The sequence below is a fragment of the Aptenodytes patagonicus genome, chromosome 1 (assembly GCF_965638725.1).
Source record: "Aptenodytes patagonicus chromosome 1, bAptPat1.pri.cur, whole genome shotgun sequence".
Lineage (NCBI taxonomy): Eukaryota > Metazoa > Chordata > Aves > Sphenisciformes > Spheniscidae > Aptenodytes > Aptenodytes patagonicus.
The window spans coordinates 64,430,437-64,451,423 of NC_134949.1; the positions used below are offsets into that span (position 1 = coordinate 64,430,437).

At 39.3% G+C, this 20,987-nt stretch overlaps 1 protein-coding gene across 3 annotated transcripts in view; it reads left to right on the forward strand.

Annotated features, from left to right (window-relative positions):
• The window catches only part of KIAA1549 (KIAA1549 ortholog), a 152,098-nt gene that overhangs the window by 126,701 nt on the left and 4,410 nt on the right, over nt 1-20,987 (forward strand). The window contains exons 12-19 of one of the 3 annotated variants that reach the window (XM_076339853.1): nt 741-865; nt 6,278-6,483; nt 8,213-8,436; nt 9,599-9,743; nt 11,401-11,730; nt 12,658-12,710; nt 16,478-16,623; nt 18,484-18,638. In XM_076339853.1, coding sequence (XP_076195968.1) covers nt 741-865; nt 6,278-6,483; nt 8,213-8,436; nt 9,599-9,743; nt 11,401-11,730; nt 12,658-12,710; nt 16,478-16,623; nt 18,484-18,638 — 1,384 coding nt within the window. The remainder of the gene's footprint in view (nt 1-740; nt 866-6,277; nt 6,484-8,212; nt 8,437-9,598; nt 9,744-11,400; nt 11,731-12,657; nt 12,711-16,477; nt 16,624-18,483; nt 18,639-20,987) is intronic. The other 2 variants (XM_076339861.1, XM_076339870.1) reach the window with 2 other exon arrangements.

Sequence of the window (20,987 nt, forward strand, 5' to 3'; positions counted from 1 at the left end):
TATGAATGTTCACAAGATAAAATGGTCACTAGAGACGCTATCACAAAGGCTGATCCCATATGAAAAGACAGGCTTTGGTGTCAGCTGGGCAGTGGTGTATGCCCTATATTTTTGCTATTTTTATACTTTCTGAATAATTTTACAGCTGAAGTATTCTGTTGGGGAAAATCACAGTATTTATATTTTTCCCGTAATCGCCCACAAAAATTATGAACACTGAGATTGTAATTTGTAGGTAACAAATGTTTTTAAGAATCTCATGACTGCATGGGATAAATACATAAAAGTAGCATTTTTGAATGGGCCTACGTTTAACTAGTCAGGAAAATATTCACATGGACTTGTAATGTTAGCAAGAAAACATGGAAGTTAGCAAGTCTGAATATTAGACTAATTACCTGTATGGGTTTCTTATTTCTAATATAATTCTTTTCTGTCTGAAAAGTAAACTGCTACTTATGAATGCGGAGTTTTTTTCTTGAAGTGCATTTTAAAGGAAAGATTAGTTAATAATCTTTTCACATGTGATTCCTATTGCAGTCAGTTTTCACACGCAACAGTAACATCATGGCAATGAATATCTAACTGATAATTTATTATAAATTTACTTATAAACAGAGGAAGATATTAGCAGTCTTCACAAAATACTTTAGCACAGGATTCTTTGCATGTGAGAACTGTGCCCCTTTGCAAACTTATGTTACATGTTGGTTTGGGGTTTTTTTTAATGTTTGTGGCAGAGTTTCGCCATCAGACGCTGACTCCACAGCAAGTGAACAATCCAGCGGGAGAGAGACAGGAGAAGAAACTGCAAGACCATCAACTGTTGCAAACGAGGGCAAACCACGCAGAGCAGTGAAGAAAGGTTTGTTACTTTTTTTTCCTTGTGTGCACTAGCAGTGCTTAACTCAGGTTGAAAAGTTACTCTGGTGCTGTAACTTTTCCAAACTCATCTTTGGCTGTTGATTTTTCTGGTTTGTGTCACAGAAAATTTTCTTTCTCTCCTTTTTGGTTTAGTTTTTTCTGTTGAAACTGAAGATCTACACATTCCTTTCATTCCAGCAAGCTTTTGAAACTAATGGCTTAGCAGGGATGAATCTTCCCTCCTTTTCTCTCCCACACACCCCTGGCAAACCTCTTTCCATTTAGGCCTAATTGTGGCTCTTGTGGTAGCAGTCTTGCAGACAGTTACATGGGCAGTAGAGGTCACAGCAGGACTTGATACAGCATGGGTATAGGTCTGTAACTGTAACTTCAAAAAAATGAGATTAAAGAAAAGAGACCAGAGAGGTAAAAGTTTTACAAATAAGTTCTAATTCAGAAATCAAAAATGCCTTCATGATTGTGCTTTAGAAAGATGAAATCCAGTGCTAATACATTAATAACAGTGACATTTTTTTGTAAAGAATCATCTTTGTTCCAGTTAAAGTGCCACCATTTGTCTTAGAGGTACCCTAAGATATATTTATTTCCTCATTGAAAAGTTGAAAAAACGCTGCAAACCCACTTTCATTTTTTAATTAAAACATTCTTTTAAATTCTTTTCCTGTTTAAAAGTGTGCAGTTAACTGTGCCTACAAAAACACTAAGTGTTTTTTCTGAGAGCCTTTTGGGTTTAGATGCCTTGCTCCTTGCTTGAGGTTTTTAGTTACCAGATCTTTGCCTTAAATCACAATAGTCTTCCTAGAGAAAATTCTGATACTGAATATCTGGTAAAGGAGTTTGTGATATCCCCATCTGTTCTTAATACACATGGCCTTGACAGCAGCAGAAACTGAGAAGAAGAAAATACTGACCACGTTGTGAGCAGTCTCTTCGGTATATTGAATGTTTTTCCACATACTCTGTGAAGTACCAGCTGAGATGGAAAGATGACTACCGAGGAATGCAGTGCCCCTGAAATTCAGATCACAGCAGACAATCTTCTGGTTTTGTTTATGTTGAAGAAATGAGATTGAGGAATATGTAAGATAGTTTATATTAAACTGCTAGCTCTTGGGTGGCTAAACAGCAAGTTCAATAATGTATGATTCTTAAACTTTCATAATGTGGACTGCTCCTGGAAGAGCAAGGGTGATGGAGCAGGCTTTCCTCTGTAACGAACATGTAAGAAAACAAAGCACAGGATCTGCTAATGTGACTAAAAAGTTGTACTTCCTAATAATTCAGCAGGCAGCATATGCTGTATGTACTTTACACAATTTACAAAAATAAGATACTGTACTGATGCTACATATGTTTTCAGTGCCTTGGGTTTGCTCTAAGGACCAGAAATGATGTCCAAGTAAATATGTAGGAAAACAATTATGCTATGACAGAGCTCATCTCAGGATGGTTTATGAGTTGCTCCAACCTATTCTGTTGCCCTTATTTAGTGCTCTCCCATTTCTTCTTACCTGGGGACTCCATTTTTGTCTCTTTGTTTTCCATCTGGCTTAAAACCTTATGTAAGGTTTAACATTTCCTTTTGGTGTAGAAGCGTTAGGTATTGCTGCATCTGAATTATCTGGCAAAGGCAGCAAGGATATTGAGTAAAATGTGTCCTTTTTACCTATCATGCTCTTACTGGATCAAATATACTATTTTTTCAGCATTTGGTGCCTCTAGTTTGGTAATCATAGGGACTATTTTTAGCATTCAGAATTGGAGGCACTGTCTGCAGAGAGCTCTCTGTCTGTTAAATGGCAGATTCAGCTCCCTTTTTGGGCAGCTGAGGCTTGGCAGTTTGATCCAAGTTCATGCATTTCATTCAAAAGTAAATGCAATCATCTTTCTGCTGTGTGTTTTTTCCAGTTGCCATTCCAGCTGAATTATTTGTAATAATTATTGTGTTGTCTCTTCTTTTTCCTTTATGTTGTCAGGAGCAAACAGAGTGGGTAAGTAACCAGAGCTGGTAGTTGAGTACAAACATGAATAGAGGTGCTGGGGTAGCTGCAATTATATCTTAAGGATGGAAGGATTTGTCTTCCGAGTCTAAAAAAACAAAATTGCTTTTGAGCTATTGAAGTATAAAAAATTCTCAGTAACACAAATTATAGTCATCCAATTTAGGCACATTTTTCTAATTTCCTCCCAATTCTTCCAAATTATTGAGGAAAACATCACTGTGAAAGAAGCAAAACTGAGGCAGCTGTTGGTCCTGAAACTAGCTTTGTATAAACAAGTTAGAGATATTGTTAGAGTTAGCATCTTTACTGGAAGCCCGAGACAAATGCAAGCTACCTGCAAAGAAGCACAAATATTTTCTCATCAACTAGTGTTTTTCTGGTCAGGACTGAGACATAGCAAAGATGGGGCAGGAGAAAGCTGACATTAATAATGCATACCATATCTAGAGATAAATTAAGGACTGTGTCCTCTGATAGCAGTTTCCATCTTATAATGGTAGAGAAGGATGGATATAAGGCTGGCTATGATGCTTTCCATTGTTGGGTTTGTACAAGTAATTAATGAGAGTCAACAGCTGCATCCTGGGGACATAATCTACTGGGATACAAAGAAATTTGTCTGAAACTGCATACTCTGGCATGATTCAAATATCAGTGGATCAGTGGAAGATTCCCATTGACTTTACCTGATTTTGGATTAGGCTTTATGCGCCTTGGTTGCTGTGTCTTTTGTTTTCATTTCAAGAGGGTGCAGGAAGCAATAGCCTTCCTCTATCTCCAACTGTATTTGTTTTCATATGAAATCATAGCTTCCTGCAGAGCCATTCATTTTCCTGACATTTCAATTCAATTAGTAGTTTCAACCCAGGGAATAGTGATGAACATTGATCCTGACATATGACCTATATGGACTGGTTGTTTAAACGTGTTCTGTCCAGTATTTGGGTATTAATTCCTCTCCATTATTTCTCAGCCTCAGCTGTCTAGTCTGAGATCAAAATTTCATTCATATAGTGCCATCTGATAGCTTTGTAAGGAAGATTTTCTAACCATGGACAATAGTGTAATATAAGAACTTTGAAATGAGAAACCATTCTTATTCACTCTGTCAAAACTTCTAAAGGAGCTCATTCATGTGTTGAGTTAGAAACCATTTCTCCTTCTGTTGTACGTTTACAGCATTGTGCAGTTCCCGGCTTTCTTATCTACTTTACTATACTTCCATCTTGGTTTGTATTTATAGAGACATTCAGCATATGCACACAGAGAAGATTTAAAAGTCAGATGCAGCTTATGGGGGTTTTTTTGTGTGTGTGTGCATCTCTTCTGCAAAAGAGGGTAACATATGATGTTACTGTAGAGCCTTACCAAAATTTGACAGTGGGACTTTTGGACAGTTTTACAAAATGAGTTTAAGAACCGTTTCAGCTAAGGGGCCTCTGCCAAGCACTTGTTTGTGTGTGCAGAAGGAAAGGTTTTGGATGAAATTATAAAGATTCAGAATGAATGCTCAGCATAATTGAATATATTGGACCTTGCTAACCAAGTAATATGAAAATAACCTTAATATTTTATGTTGGAGGTCCGTGAGCTTTGAGAACTGCTATTAGACTGGAAAGGTTGGAAAAAATGACTAATGTACCGGGAAAATGAGAAAGATGGATGCAGAAGTTCAGATTTCCATTGCACTACAGGATCGCTCTGAGGGATTCACACTAACTACTTAATACATCTTGTGCCCCTCTCTGAGAGGCAATGCTTGCACGCTTCTAAGAAATGCATGAAGATGGGTCTGTGAAGATGACAAATGGTAAAGACCGTATAAATAGCTACAGAAAAGAGATGGATATATTTTATTTAGGCTCTGTGTCTTGCAAAACATTTGGGACACAGAGATCTTGAGTGGAACTGTTTACCTTCTTTTTAAGGACACTTACACAGGAAAGTCACATTTATAAATGATGCATAACATTTATAAATGTGTACACTTGACAATGCATTGATCAAACTTGAGAAATATGAAAAATAAGAATTTTGCTTAGCTTATGGCCAGATTGCTTTCCAGCCCAAAAGTAATGTGCTATGAATATAATAAAGTGTACCATTCCTTCCCTCTCCTGCTCCCTTTTTGTGCTAGAAGAGAGAAGCAAAGGAACAAGTCATCTACTGTGATCTTCTGCAGAAGATAGCATTCACTCCTCTTCTGAACCCTATACTTCATTACCAGCATGTGTTGCAAATGGATCAGAGCAGTGGCTGTTTTCCTTCTTGTCTGTTGGAGTTGGATCAAGTTGATCAACAATTGATTCTGTATTGGAATCAAATCAGATTCTCCTTCTGATTTGAATCTGAGAACCACAGCCCGTTATTAGAAGTCTGTGCAAGAATGTGAGACTATGTCCCTCTACTCTGTGTATTCCTTGATAAGAAGAGTCACAAATCTTAATCTCTTATTGGTTATATTTCATGCTGAAAAGCAGTTTGAGGTTTTGTGGCCTTACCATGTGGACAAGACAAAAGATTATTTTGCAAGTCTTCAGCAGTTTTTGCAAGCCTAATCCACATAACAGTCCCTGTTGTTGGCCTAGCTCCAGCAAAAAATACTTAAATATGTGCTTAACTGCAGACCACTGGGGTGATCCTACAGATTTCAAGTCTTTTGAGGGAGATGACCCATTTCTGTTGCAGTGATTAACTGTTGGCAGGACCAGGGCTGCAACTTTCATGTGTTTTGGTTTCCATAACATCTTTTGCTGATCGTATCTGAGTTGATATAACCTCTTCAGCAAATTACAATATGGCAATATTTGTGCAGCTTGCTTATTACTATGTAAACTGTTTATCCTGTCACAGAGAAGAAAACAGTACTTTCTTTAAAAGCTTTAATCAGTAAAATGTCTGTAGAATTCTTTGTGTTTTTTGTGGATTTCTAAGGGGGGGGTTATTTAGTTCATATATCACTCCTCCTATCACTTAAGAACTGCATTTTGCAGTGAGACATCTTTTATTGCTCTTTGAACCTCCATTTGAGGAATTTGCATCTCCTTAAGTACTGATAAGAGGAACTATTAGCAGTATGTACTTGAACAGCTTTTTATGGAGTAAAGTAGATTGAGATTTTGGGGGTTTGCAAATGCCAAGAGCTTGATTTACAGAAATAAAGAATGACCGCTTACCTTCTGGAAATATAGTGGAAAAATGTTTATAATTTGCAAACCACTGGGTAAACTTGTATACTAAATGTGAATCAGCTGGAAGGCCTATAGGGCAAATTAAACACAGATGGAAAACATGGCATAGTCTTGTAGCATAGCATCTGTAGAGCTTAACATTTGACTGAGATAACCCTAGCAGCACTACTTTACTCTGTATTTGTTCTGGTGATTTAGGACCTCCTCAGACCAGCAGTGGAAATGAGCAGCATTCCTCAGCCTCTATCTTCGAACATGTGGATAGGATGTCACGTTCCTCAGATGCCAGCAGACGGGTCCCAAGCAAGATCCAGCTGATTGCTATGCAACCGATGGCAGCACCTCCGGTTCAGAACTCAGTGCTTTCTGATCGAGTAGCAGAGACCAACAAAATTAATAAAGAGGTATTTTTAAAGTGCTTTGAATGTTTGTGGAGGACTGTATGCCCAGCCAAGAGGGAAGTGAAAAGTATCCGTTTTCTTGTTGTCAGGAGTTCCTCGTTAGTTCCTGAGGAGTTGAATCTTGACAGGTTACAGGAATAATCCTATTTCCGTCCAGAGAGATAATCTGACCTGTTTTTAAGGTCTTTTTAAGGTCTTAAACACTGAGAGAGGAACAAATTTGATGGTCAGAATATCTTGTTAGCCTCCTTTTGCTAGTCAGCAGGACATGACTTACGAGAGTTGTGTTAATGTGTGAGAATTGGAACGTCTGGCCCACCTTGGTTTTCATTCTACACCATTCTTTTGACTTTTCAGCAATTCAGGAAGTGGGTTATACAAACAAGTTATCTCAAGACATTCTGGGGTGTGAATTTGCAGCACATTCATTGCTTCCAACTTGTGATGTGTTTATGTAACAGTAAACATACAGAAACTTCCTGCTTTCTCTGAGGCTCATGTTACTGTAAGCAGAATATGAGCACACCTGGGGCATTAGGAGGGAAGGTAATGCGCTGTAAAACCACATCATACACTGCCTGACAGTACCATGTACCTGCATCCTGGTTTTGTACTGGGTGTAAGATGTCATCTTCTCATAATTCAGAGTGGAAGATTACTGAAACCTTTAACTTAATTGTGTTAAGATACTGTGTTTCTGAGTACCTTACAGAAGAGAGGTAAATGCATGTATCTAGTATACGTAGGCAAGAGGGGCCACAAAACAGAAATCTGATTATATGGGCAGAAGACACATAATTCTAACTATAAATGTAAAGAGCAAGTCTGGCTTGTGTCCCTTTTGTGGTTTTTTGGGGATTTTCATGAGAGAATACACAAACATCAATTTTTATTTGCTTTTTGATTTGCTGCAGCAGATGTGTTCCAGAACTAGTCCAGCACAGGCAGAGCGGTTGTTGCTACCTGATCTGGTGCCCAAGTGTTTTCCATTGATAAGAATGATTTCAGTGAGTGTTGGGCCAGGACTTAAGTGTGGTCTTACAATAGCTTTTCCGAGATCATGAGATGCACTCTAGGGAATTTGAAAAAAAAGGTAGGAGAGAGGCATGAAAACTCAGCCTGCTTGAAGACGTAGAGCTGATAATGCCATGTTCATGTAGGGACCTGGGCCCTTGTATTGCTGCTACGTTTCTGCATAGCTTATATTCTGCATAGCTTCTCATGCTTAGCAGAGGCACCGAGTTATGAGCTCAATTAGCTCTTTAAGTTCTTGCTTCTTATGTGGTGAAGGTCATTAAAGGGAACGGGTGACAGACTTCACCACTATTGATCAAATGCATCTCTGTTTGACAAGCAAAGGTAGATGTAGCCTGTACTGGTTAGTCTTATTTTTTCAGAGCAGTGTCACTTCTGGCAGACAGCAGGAGTTTTTTGTGTTCCTCCTGCCTTTTGTTAACAAACTGCCGCCTCTCTCTAATTGCACCTGCTGTGCTGGCAATCGTATTGTGTATAATAGTACATTACCTGGGGAAACAGTGGGGATACTGCAAAACATCCAAGAAAGAAAGTGTGTTTACAAATTGTGTGACTTATTTTAATCCTTCAGAGATTTGGGGGAGGGAGGGGCAAGCAGGGAGTAGAGGAAGAGAGGTTTACGAAAGAGCAGCAAAAAGTTCTGTTTGCAAAAACTACAAATGAAAAATGCGGTTGATTTTTTCCCTCCTTCTTTAAGATACAAACAGCCCTGAGGCATAAATCTGAGATTGAGCATCACCGCAATAAGATTCGTCTTCGTGCCAAGCGCAAAGGGCACTATGAATTTCCAGTGGTGGATGATGTGGTAGTGGTTGACTCCAAAGAACAGCACAGAATATACCGCAAGGCACAGATGCAGATTGACAAGATCTTGGATCCTGGAGGCAGTGTGCCTACTGTCTTCATAGAGCCCAGGAAGAGGTAGGATTTCAAAGATGGGAAAGAACAATTTTCTTCTAGAGTCAGCGTCCAAAGTATGTCAAACCTGTACTTCTGAAGTTTCAGAGCTTAAAATCATTTTGATCCCTAGTTGAATTTGAGTTATCTAGGTGAAAAGGTTTGGGTTGTTCTAAACATTTTTATTTATTTCAGTATATGCCAGTGTGTTTCAGTATGTGCCAGAAAAAATTATTCTTTTACAAGTTCTCAGGGGTGAATTCTCGATAAATAAACCCAAATGTATGAAAACTGTCTTAAAACAATTTAGTATTTGCGGTGCCATTTGTTTGAATAATTCTTGTGTGGTGTAGAGGGATCAAAATTGTAATGTAAGCACTAGAAAAAGAAACATGGAAAATATAAACTGCAAGAAATAATATTTTTATAAAGGGGGGAAAAGATGCAAAATAAGGAAACCCTTGAACAGCTTACAAAGCATGAAGATTCTGAATTTTAAAGGCAAATTCACAAATCAACAAGATAACCTTTTACATATTCCCCCTGGGTGATGAGGCATGTTTTTCAGCCTCACAGATCTGCCTTCTTGGCATTATATTTCCAGAGAAGGACTTCTCTGGGCTGTGTTTAGAGCTTATGAATACTGGCACTTGTTCCTGGAGCACTGGTACCCTGTGACTGCTTCTGCACTGATAGAAAGTAGCTTTTCCCCAGCTACATGGGTTCCTTAGCTGGTTTGCCTGGTAGGGTTAAACCCAACATGCCAAGCGCAAAGCCTTGTTGGCAGTGTGGTCTGTTCTGCTGCTGCAAATGTGTCAGACATTGGTCTGGGAGGTCTGGAGAGGCACTGGCAAGGGCTGGAGCATGGACAGCTTTGAAAGATGGATGTAGAAGGGAAGTGACACTGGAGAGAGTTCGAGGGAGGAAGGGGACAGTTTGGAGAGCTGTCAATGAGAGTGTTGTTAGGAGAAGCTTGAGGAGAGAGATTCAAGGCTAACTAATGGGACTGGCATGAAAAACTGGGAAAGGGAAGAGAAACAGGGCTGAGGCAAGGATGACTTGGAGAGAATGGGCAGAGGAGCTCAACCTTGAGTGGGGTGAGAAGAAAAATTGTAAACCGAAATGTGATTACCTTTGTCTTGTTTGTTTTTTCTCTCTCTCTGCTTTTTGTTTTCTTCCTGTTAAGTTCTCGTGCAAAACGTTCTCCCAAGCAGCGTCGGCGACATCAGATGAATGGTAGTCCTATCGATGCAGAAAAGGACAGGTTAATCACAACTGACAGTGATGGGACATACAAAAGGCCTCCAGGAGTCAATAACTCTGCATATATTGTATGTATGTCTCTTGAATGACAGGAGTGCTCTGATAATTGTAATGACAGTTGTGACATGGAGAGGTTTTTGGCCTTCTGACTATGGTCTGTAGAGCTAATTTCAGTTACATGTAGTTAACATGTAAATCAACGTGAAACAAGGATTTCATTGGCAGTCTGTCAGTATTAAGCAGTAAAATTCTGCCAAGTATTCCTTGATAATAAAGAGGCCAAGAACCAAAACCTTGTTTTCATTAATGCCACTGCATTATGCACATGAAAATGTGCCTGGCATGTTCCACAGTATGTTGAACATAGTTTCATTCTAGTCCAATTTGCTGGATGTTATATATTGGTATGTTACAGAAAATTTCATCCTTTGCTCTCACAGAGTGGAAGAGTCGGTTCCTTTCATGAGACATTTTCTCATCTTTAAAATGTGGGAATTAATTATTAATGAAAGAGAAACATGTCTTTGTACTGCAGAAACTTGAAACAATTCCAGTACAATGTCTTGAAAATTAATTTTGTTTCCTCTCTAAAAAAGGCAAAGACACAGGAGAATGCTTCTGTTCAATCGTATCCATGTCACAAACTGTATTTAGGCATCTTTAACTTCTAAGCAGACTTTACTAAGCCTAATGCTAATATTGGAAACCCCTGGACAGTTTTCATCTTGAAAGATGGTTTAATAATTTTAAGAATTTCACCATTAGCTGCATATGCAGTCAAGTGACTACAATGTCGATTTCTGCGGTTTCCTTCTGCCTTCAAACAAGAATGTGATGATTTTAACGTCATGCTGCAGCAGAATGAATTATCATCTGAAGCTGTTTAATTAAGATGTGTCACACAGCAAGCTCAGCCCCTTTGGCATCTGTAGCGAGACAGTACTCAGAATGCTAAGTTCCCAATGAAGTAGAGGCTTTTGCATCTTGACGACTGATTTTGCAGTGTGCACACAGTGGTAAGAATGAGCTTTGATAATAAGTCTGCTGCTGCAAAGCTCGTTTAATTTCCTGTTACTGATGAACAATAAGCCCATGTGGTAAGATCCCAGGTAGTTATTGCGATGCATGCCTCAGGAATTGCTGCTATGAAGCACTTATATGAATCCCATTCAGGGGATGATGCACCCAAGTTCAAGTTCTGTGCAGCTAACCACTTAGTTGCTTAACAGCTCCCTTTGTGTGTTTTTCTAGGAGGTAATAATTTTTTAATATTACTGCTGATGTGGTCAGTTGTAAGCTAAAGACAATTAATTTCTTGGAACTGCAAAAGGTGCAGAGAAGTCAAAGATGTAGACAGAGCTGATTGTCTTTTTCTAGGTGGAGCAAATGCTCTCTGCATGACTTCAGTACATGCTTGCAAACCGCAAGATTTCTGTTATAGCTGAGTAACTCTTGCACAAAGCTCCACTGCCTTACCTGAGATCAGAGTGTTTCAGATCACACGCACATTTGAACAGCTGGTGTCATGTATGTGCATGCATACGTGCATGCAGAAGTGGGGAAGAAAAGGGGCAGGTTTTGCCCAGCACCGGCACTTGTGCCATTTATCTCATTGTGGTTCTGGCAGAGAAAATGTTGCTCAGACTTAAGGCCTACAGGGGCTTGGAAGCTGGCTGGTTAGATCTTCTCTCTGGCTGCCCTTCACCTTCTTTCTGTTTCCTCCAGTCTGATCCAGACTTGCCTCCTGAACCTCAGACATCATCTTCAGCTGATCTGGGGAAGTTCCCCGGCTTGCCTTCCCACCCAGTCTCCCAGTACGTCCCACCGCAGCCATCCATTGAAGAGGCTCGGCAAACCATGCACTCGCTGCTGGATGATGCTTTTGCGCTGGTGGCTCCCAGCAGCCAAGCAGCCAATTCCACGGCCGTCACACCACCCGGGGTCTCTGCAGGACAGCCGGTAAACAACACTCCTGCTCGAGCAGGGAGGGGAACCACATGCACCCAGTGGGGATCACCTTATGGTCCAACTCAGGCAGTAAACAACCCATTTAATGTGAGTGATGCAATTTAAAAGGCTTTTCTGGGCAGGTAGTTAGCACCAGTTGAGCTGTGGTCAGTGTTATTGTGCCCTTGCTGTCAGGACTTATCACAAATGTGGAACAGTTTCTGGAACCAGGAGAATTCAGAAATGACCGTCGCAAGATGGTAAACTTGCTTTTTAAGCTGTTTGGATTCTTTTCCCTTTTCCTATCCCAACCACAAGAGAAGATAGGAGTTCTCCTCCTTTAGGATAACTTTTCTGTTCTTCTCAGTTACCATCTTTCACAGATCAGTCTTGTTATGTCCAAGAGTAAAGCTTTATTTTTTAAAATATATGTGCTAGTTCATATTTTGACAACGAAAAAAGAATGTGTTGGGCTTAGGTCATATTTTTAAGCAGGGCATCCAAATGCTTCCAGGAGGTGAGGGACAGGGAAGCAGTATTTCTGTGTATGATTTTTTGCATTTTATGGAGCACTGAGACACATGGATAATCTTTTAGGTAATCTCGCGTTCCACAACAATTCAGTAGAAGTTTCATAATGCCATTGGACTCTTGAGTCCAAGCCTCGTGGTCTCTCTGCTGCAGTCTGATGCTGGTTGAGGTATAAAGAGATCTCCAAATGCAAAGCTTCATTTGCTGAAAGTTTTAAGCTAAGTAGGCATTGGAGCAGCCCTTGATCTTGTGCAAGTGAGAGAAAGTATTTTTGAAAGGTTTTTAAGTTAAGACTCTGATCAGACAGAAGAGAGTGCTAGCCCACTGTAGCAGTGATTCCCAGATCTTGTACTGCTGGGTTTGTAAAACTAAGCTCTTATGGTTGCAATCAAGTCACACATACAGGCCTAGTGATCTCTGCCATTCGTCACTTAAAAGGCTGACAGTGGACTCCCCAGGGTATGCATTTTGATTTTAATTTGGTTTTTTTCATTCTTCTGACAGAGATACGTGGAATTTGGAATGACTCCGCCAACAGCACCAGGTCTCCTACCAAGGTAGCTTTTCACTGACAGAATTATCATTTATTATTTTCCTTGCAATTCCTCGAGTTCTTACTGGCACTGGTATATTATTATGCAAAGTACTGTAGAAATGAGAAGTTACAGGAGTCCAGATCCAGCCTGTGTAATTTATTTATGTAGCATGAATGACATATGCATGCTGTATGGAATCCAAGCCTCCATTTAAAAGAAATGTGTTTCTAGCTCTTTGGCTATAGAGGTATGCTTCCAAATACTGAGTAGACCACTGAGTTTCAGCTTTTATAGAGTCTGAAACAGTTACTCAGATGCATGTAATTCTCCCAATATTCTCGCTTTCTTCTTGTTTCTGTAGCCTCAGGGCAACACTCACTCGCAAAAGCTTGCAGATGACTAAGAGATTCATTCTGGTTTTAACCAAGTTGAGAACAAATTACAGACCATGGTGACCCTTGCAGAGAAAGCCTGCCTTGCAGGCCTATTATTATAAAATCAGGGGGGAAGAACTAATTTTCCATCTTCTCCTGGCCTTGCTGTGGGAGGATCATGTAAAGAGAAGAAAACAGTTGTCCAGGTGACTGCTAATTCCACGTTTGGTATCTGTTTTAACTACACGTGAAGTTGGACTCTTGAGTCGTGGTACCACTGTGGTTAGACTTGTCTCACCCTCTCCAAGCTGCTGCAGCCAAGGTGGTAAAAAGGTGGCTTCATGCCGCTCTCTCATTACCTTCTTACAGCTCACCATGTGAGATGAAATCCCATTGGTATCAGTGTCATTCATTAGATTTCACCTAAAGTCTTCACTGCCTTGGAAACTTGATGGTAAAACAGATATGAAGAACTTTCCTTTATCCATTGTTCTGCAACCTGATTTTGAAAGGACCAGCTAGAAAAGGAGGAGTCTCTAAGCACATTTTATTACTTAGGTCTTGGCTGAAGGTGACAGTTTCAGTGTGTGTGGAGCATACATGAAATGCACACAGTATGCAATGCAGTGTATTTTTTGTAATTTCGGTTACCTTGAAGATTGAGCTTTGAGACTGCCAACAGAAAGCATAACCAATTGTTTGTTATTGAGGATTTTCTCTTTGTTAGCCTCTTATGCATTCAGGGAAAATGTGATAAATTAATCATGAAAGTGCTGTAACCCATGTTAATACACCTGAGCAAGATAGTGTCTTTGCAACATATTTTTTGTTCAAAAGTGTATCAACCTTTGGCATAGACACTCTGGATTTCTTCAAGTTGCAAATTAATGGCATCATTATTAATAGTTCAAATGCTGGCTCTGCCAGTGCCGGCAGATTAAGTTAACAATCTGCAAGGTCGTTGGCCTTAACAGGAAGAATTCCTTTAAATTTTCATTAAAATAGAAGGTTTCCTAAAGCTTGGTCAATAGAAAACAAGGAAAGAGTTGTCATGGTTGTGGAGTGGGGCTTATGCTCAAATTCAGAAGATAATTATAAACAAATTGATAGAGACAGTGCACCAATTAAAGGAAGGAAAAATAACCTGAGGTCAGTATGATTAGGTGCCATGTATCAATGTCATAGTCCATGGGCTTAAATATCCAATGCATGGAATAATATTTGGGTGACCGTACTGTTCCCTTCTCTGTACAAATGCAGTCAGAATCTTTAATGGGGTGGAACCAACCTGGGTAAAAAAAAAAAATTAAATGTAAAAGACCTAGGTCACATAACAGCTAGGCAAACATAAAGGCACAATGAACAGCTTTTACCAGAAAATGAATATTGCATCATGCAGCAGAGAGAGAGATGCATAGCCATAGTGGGTTAGTGGTGTAAAATTGATTTCTGGGGCGGTATCTCCCCACTTAATTAAATAACTGGAGATTAATAATTTTTTTTGAATGTGCAAAGATGAATTGAAGGGTGGGTCTCAGTCTGGAAATAGGAAGGAGAACTAGAAAGCTTGTATGATACAGATTCAGAGTTGTATCCTGTTTTTATACTCTTCTGTTGATCTCTGACTTTAAAGAGTAGCTATATCTATCTATTATAAAGAAGATTGAGAAGAGAGGGTGATGGGTTATCGAACGTGCACCTTTCAAGTACAAACCTATCAGCAATAAAGGATATACTTCCGGTCCTCTGAAAAATTGTCTCAAAAATAATACATTTGCAGTAATGTTGAGAAAATATTTTCTTTAGACAACATCAAAAAATGGTAGTAATTTATCAGCTACAAGATTCCAGCTCAGCATTGCAGGCATAAAGGGCCAGGTGATCACATGCTTTACTGGTTACAGTAATTAACATAACAGAAGTGACATTGTTAAACATTACCTACCCATTCAGGCATTTATTTTAACTAGCTTGTAAGTCTGGTTGGAAATGGTTTCCTCTGGATCTGCTGAGTGGACAGGTGGGATTGTATGCAAGGGAGCTGGGGAAATTCTGACACTTCCACAATGGGATTGTTGCAGCTTGAACCCCTTATACCGCCTCCATTTAATACTGTAAGCCAAGTAGCTAGTACTTTAATTTACAATTACTTGTTTGTGCTTTATTAGGCTCTTATTTGGCTTTATTAGGCTATTTATTATTATGTCAGCTTTCCTTGCTATCTGGCTGTCATACAAAGGTGGTTAGTTTTCCAAATAAAGCACAAATCAAGAATAGTTTGAATTAGATGCAGTCAAGGGATTTTCCTGTAAAACAAAAGGGTGTAAAACTGAGGTCTTGAGCAATGGGATAGGTTGCAGTCCATAGCCTAGAAGGGCTTAGATGCCGTTCTGGTAAAAGGCATATAAAACTCATCCCTATTCCTCCCTTTGTGTAATTTCATGTGCCTGACTTGGGATGTTTGTCTCTCTTTGCTTCCTTTATACTCACCAGTGAGAGGCTCCTGCAGAAAATTATTTAGTGAACCTAATCTTTTGCTTTGAATGCCTCTTGAGGAGTGTGTCTCTCTTCTTTGATCATACCTGGAGTCTAAGAGAGACTAGCCTAGTAACCTAAGCACCTGAAGTTTGGGCATCCACACCTCCACTATATTGACAGGCATCAATAAGCCTTGAAAACTCAGCTGCCATCAGTCTTTTAAAATATAGTCTCTCCACGCCAGGGTTAAGATATATTAATGGGAAGCATAGGAAAAGCAGCATTTCCATCTTCTCTACTCCTGTTCTGTGAATGAATTATAGGGTTTCTTTTACAAGTCCTATTACCTTGGCACAATAATAAAGTTAGTTCATACATGCTAATGACAGCTTTGAGTAGTTTGATGAATCTTAAAGAGCAAAGTTTTGAAAATTTCCTGAAAAATGATCAGAACGCTTGATGAAATAATAATTGTTCATGAAATACACATGTAATGCAGTTTGTATGATTTGATTTAGACCAAAACTCTGTGCCCAGAAACTCAAGTAAGTCAGATTTGTTGCTAAGGTAAGCAGCTACATCACTACTGAAGTCTTATTTTTCTTTTTTTTTCTTTTTTTTTTTTTTCATTGAAGATGCTTTTTTTCCCTAAGGGGAAAACAAGATCTATGGGCTTTTTTTCTCTGCATTGGGAGACTGCAACATGTCGAAAAACACTTGTGTGAAATTTTGTTAGAGTTTCTAACTCCTATTCCTGTGCAGTGCAGGTCGTGAAGCAGGAATATATTCCTCAGATGTAATTATTTTCTTTAACATTTAAGGTCAAAATGTACATTAAAAGGCATCATAAAGGGTTGTTGTATGAGGTACACCTGCATTACTGCTTCTAATTAGGTAATTCACTTATTGTGACCTTGAGTCCTTACTTTTCCACAGGCAGAACTTTGGGCCAGGTTTTCTTCAACCTGCAGAGTTAATGCACCCAGACCAGCAGCCGCCTGAGGTTCAGTATTCCTCCAGAGGGATATACTCAGAGGAAATGCCGCCAGTGGCACGGCCGCGACCAGTTGGAAGCACTGCAGGTACACTTCACTTAAGTTGAATATGCGCTAAAATAACTGATCCTTTTCCATATCTGCTCTTACACTGAGGTCACCATTAAGACGTCATTCTCCTTCAGCTACTACACTTGAAATGTGGTCCTTGTCTTCACTGCCAAAAAAAAGTGATCACAAAGTGAGGTTGACTTTACATCCATAGGACCTTGCAGAAAAAGTCAGTGCTTTGCTGCCTTTTTAGTATCTTACAAGTATTGGTTATCACAGAGCGTAATTTCAAAAAACCCATTCTCCAAGAATGGAAAACTACTTAATTGTTTCAGAGCATACAGTGTATGCTAACTTTCCACTGCTGACTATTTCTTTTGTGCTAAATGAGCTAACTGGTGCATCCCAAATCAGCCTGCTAAATAACAATTTTTTTAATACTTTTCTGCATCTTTATTTCTCATTTCTCTTCCTAGAAATGTATGCATAGAAGCAGGATCTTTTAGCTTCTGATGATATTATCTATTGCTGCTGTCCCATATGAAATCATCTTCCCTGATTTCATTGTGAGATAATTTCTGTAGCACTCATCAATGCTATCATGAATAAGATTCTAACATCACATGGCAATTAAGCAGCAAACACTGATTCTGAGAATAAAATATTCTATTCCTATGCAAATGCCACAGTTAATTTTCTCCCAGAGAAATGTTTTCTTCCTGGGGAGTTGAAAAAGACTGGAAATATGATCATATACTCACGTCAGAGTCCTAGTTTTGATAGCTGCTGTCCTCTCCCTGTAGATATTAAATGAATGAGAATGACAGGGATGTAGTGAGCGTTACAGTTTGATGATGATTATTTTATTGTCTGATTCACACTATTCTCTAAATGTTTATGTATATTCTGCTTTAAAGTTTGGAGGCAATTCAGATTATTAGTTCCTGTCCTTCAGCATAATTATGTGCAAATATCAAACTTCTCAAATATGGGGTTTTTGAGGGGAAAATATGAAAGTGACCTAACTGTCCATCACGTAAATCACACTGTTTTTGTCTTTTCCTCCCTTTTTGTACATACACAAACACACACACAGTTTTCTCTTATGTATCTGTGGGTTTATTAAATGTGTCTTGTTTCTAATGAATAATAAAATATAATAATAAAATAAATTTTGTTTCCCTGTGGGAGGAAATTCAGGAAAAAGGAAAGCTGGCATGTTGTTACATGTCTCTTGCAATTAATGGTGGTGGCTATCCTTGCATGTGTTTGAAAGCAGCAGGAGGGAAGGGAAAGGAGAAAGGAGGAGGTTAGCTTTCAGGCTGAAAGGAGATACAGTGTGTTCTGACCTTCTCGTTAGTCAACGACAGCATCGTTTAATATTTAACCACAAAGCAAAGCTGAAAGAACCATACTCTTATATAGTCATGTATTTTGTTCTTCTGAGAGATGGAATAGAAAACAGTCTGGAGAGTTAGGGTCTTGCCAGTGTGATGCAAATAAGGTGTACCACAGGAGCAAATGTCTTCTCTTTGCTGCTAAGTAATTTACATGAAAGCATTGCCAGGGCTTTCAGTAAACGCTGTTTGGAAAGGGCTGGCATATTTTTGGAATGAAGTGTAGTCCATGTCTGAGATGCATGTATCTCAATCTCTTCTTTCAGTGCAGTGGCAATGAAAAGCATCACACTCAAATGAACTCCACAAAATGCACGTAACTTTTCCTTCTTTATTCTACACTGACAGCCTTCTTTCTGCTGATTTTTTTATTAATTGCACAGAAACAGAGCTCCACTTTCTTCTTGTCTCCTGCTTCCAACAAAGTTTAATATTGTCATTTGTCTGCCCTACAAACTTTACTGTGTATAAAGATGAAAAAACAATATTTGCTTTTAAGGTTCTCAGATACAGCACCTCACTCAGGTGGGAATTGCTAGCAGGATCGGAGGTCAACAAGTGGAGATCCCCTCAGGCAGAGCAGGGCATGGCCAGCCGGGGGGGCCAGGGTGGCCGCAGTACCGTGGAGAGGATGAATATGCTAGGCGAGATGCAGTGAGTACTGTGTTACACATTTGCATAGTTTCTGAAGTAGTGATATGTTCGGGTATTTTTTTTCCTGCATTACTGTTTGGAACTTTTTCCTCCTGGAATACTTTCAGTTGCTTCTCTGACATTCTTTGCTTTGCTCTTCGAACCCTTGTTAGCTCTTCTAACTTTTGCTTGCTGTTCTTTCACCTTTGCTTCTCTCTAACTGCTTTCTCTCACTTTACCCTAACCTTTTTTTTTTTCTCACTTGAGGCCTTCACCCATTAATTGCAGTTCACCCAGTTCTGCTTCTGAGCTCCAGCAGAGGTGGATACTGCTTTCCATTTTCTTCTTTGAAATAATGCCTCTGTATTTTGAGATCATTGTAAGTAGAAAACATTGAATTAAATTGTCCCAGACTACCGTCCTACTTTGTATTGGTATAGTTCTTTTGTCTTCCATATCAGTGCGCAACAGGAGGAGTCAGGGCAACAGAATAAGGTACATATTTGCACGTAACAGTAGAGGTGTTTCTAAACAAGTTATTTTTCTAGCCTTAGTCAAGAGGATGTGGTAAATTAATATGTATTCATTTACCAGTGTTGCCTAGGCAGCCATCGTGATTTCATGTTCTTGGCAGTCGTGCTTCTAGAGGTTGACGTTGCTGATTCAACCAGATATGTGAGGTTGAAGATAGTATATGGCCTTTCCAGGAAAGATACAGTTGCCTGCTACCAGTCCATGTTTGATGTACTTGCATCCTGAAGCAGACTGACCTGTGACAGCTTTATTGTAGTACTCTTGAGGGCAACAACTTCATGCTCCTTCTTTTGCTCAAACTATCATTTTTCTGGTTTCTTCCTTGAGGGAGGAAGGAAGGATCTCCTCCTTTGTATACTTAGGGCAGCGTGTGTTCACACTATTTGAAGTTGCTTTGCAGTATTGCATGATCTCAAAATGGCTTTACATAAAGAAAATGCAACAGGATGGGCCTCATCTTTAGATTTTGAACTCCAAATGAACTTGAGCAGCATAAAGCTTTTGAGAACTGGGCACACTAGAGACAAACTCTACTGATACTATTCAAAAACTTTTAACTGTCAAAGCCAAAAGATGTATTTGCCTAACTTAACTTACTATCTGTGCTTGGAACTGTGGTATTTGAGTACAAGAACATCATAATTTCAGTTTACATCTAGAAGAGCACTTGCATGAGAGATCTTAGTGTCTCCCCTGTTCCATTTTCAGAGGCATCTCTAGGTTACCCTTCATTGGCCCTTCTTATCATTTGTCTGTCTTTTCTGAAAATGACTTTTCTTTTCTAGATCTGTGGGCCTTTCCCTTCTGTCCCCCAAGTGCATGTTCAGCCATTACTTTCTTAATATTTTATTATTTGAGTTGCTAACATATTACTGAAAATTCAGTTACGGACCCATTATCTGAGATGCTATGCAAACAGTTGGTTTTGACATCACTTACATGCACAACTTTCAAAGATTCATGGCCCAATACAATATGATTTGGTTGCAGTTTGCACCTTCAGTCACCGTTTCAGATGGGTACATGTCACCTCAATCCAGGTTGACTTTCTTTTAATTAATCAGAGTTTAAACACTTCCTCAGCTTTGACAGAACTTTTTGCTCACTGGTTGCTGCAGTTCATATGTTATTGCAATGTGATTTTTTTTCAGGTTTGTTTTTTTTTTTTTAAATAAAAAAAGCACAAGGAGGAGATCATGGACTAAAACTATCTGAGTATGGTGTCATTTAGTTGTAGGAGAGCTCACCTAGTCCCTGCACTTTCCTTTTCCTATGAGGTATCCTTTCTTTTTTTGCAAAGGATTATTCCCATTAAAAAAGAAAAGCATTATTAGATGAGCCCTAGTCTTGTAGTTTTCTGTAGTTAAATAATTACCTTCAGGGTTTGGATTCCTTCACTAGTCCAGAGCTCTAAATTTGTCTTTCCTCCTTTTGGAAAGGAGGATTTACTTAATGACAGTCATGTTCCTTATGGTGCAGTATTCCACTGATCCTTTGCAAACAGTCGTACTGTTCCCACATTCTGAGCAAGTTTCTAAAATTAAAATCTGCATTTAGGAAGATTAGATCTAGAGCGCTCTTCTCACCCACAAACTCGAGAGGGATCTGCATTTGTGTTCCTGCAATGGCCCTTTACCTCACAGTATCCTCACCTATTATTCCTGCAGTCAACACCTGATTTTTCTGCTGGAATAAGACCTCTCACTTGTATCTCCTGACCCAAAGCCAGTGTGCAGGTTACCATCAATTCACCTTGATCCTCCATCTAGAAGGCCTTGGCAACCTGAATAATTATAGCATTTCCGTAGCTGCCACAAAATACAATACTGAGCAAGT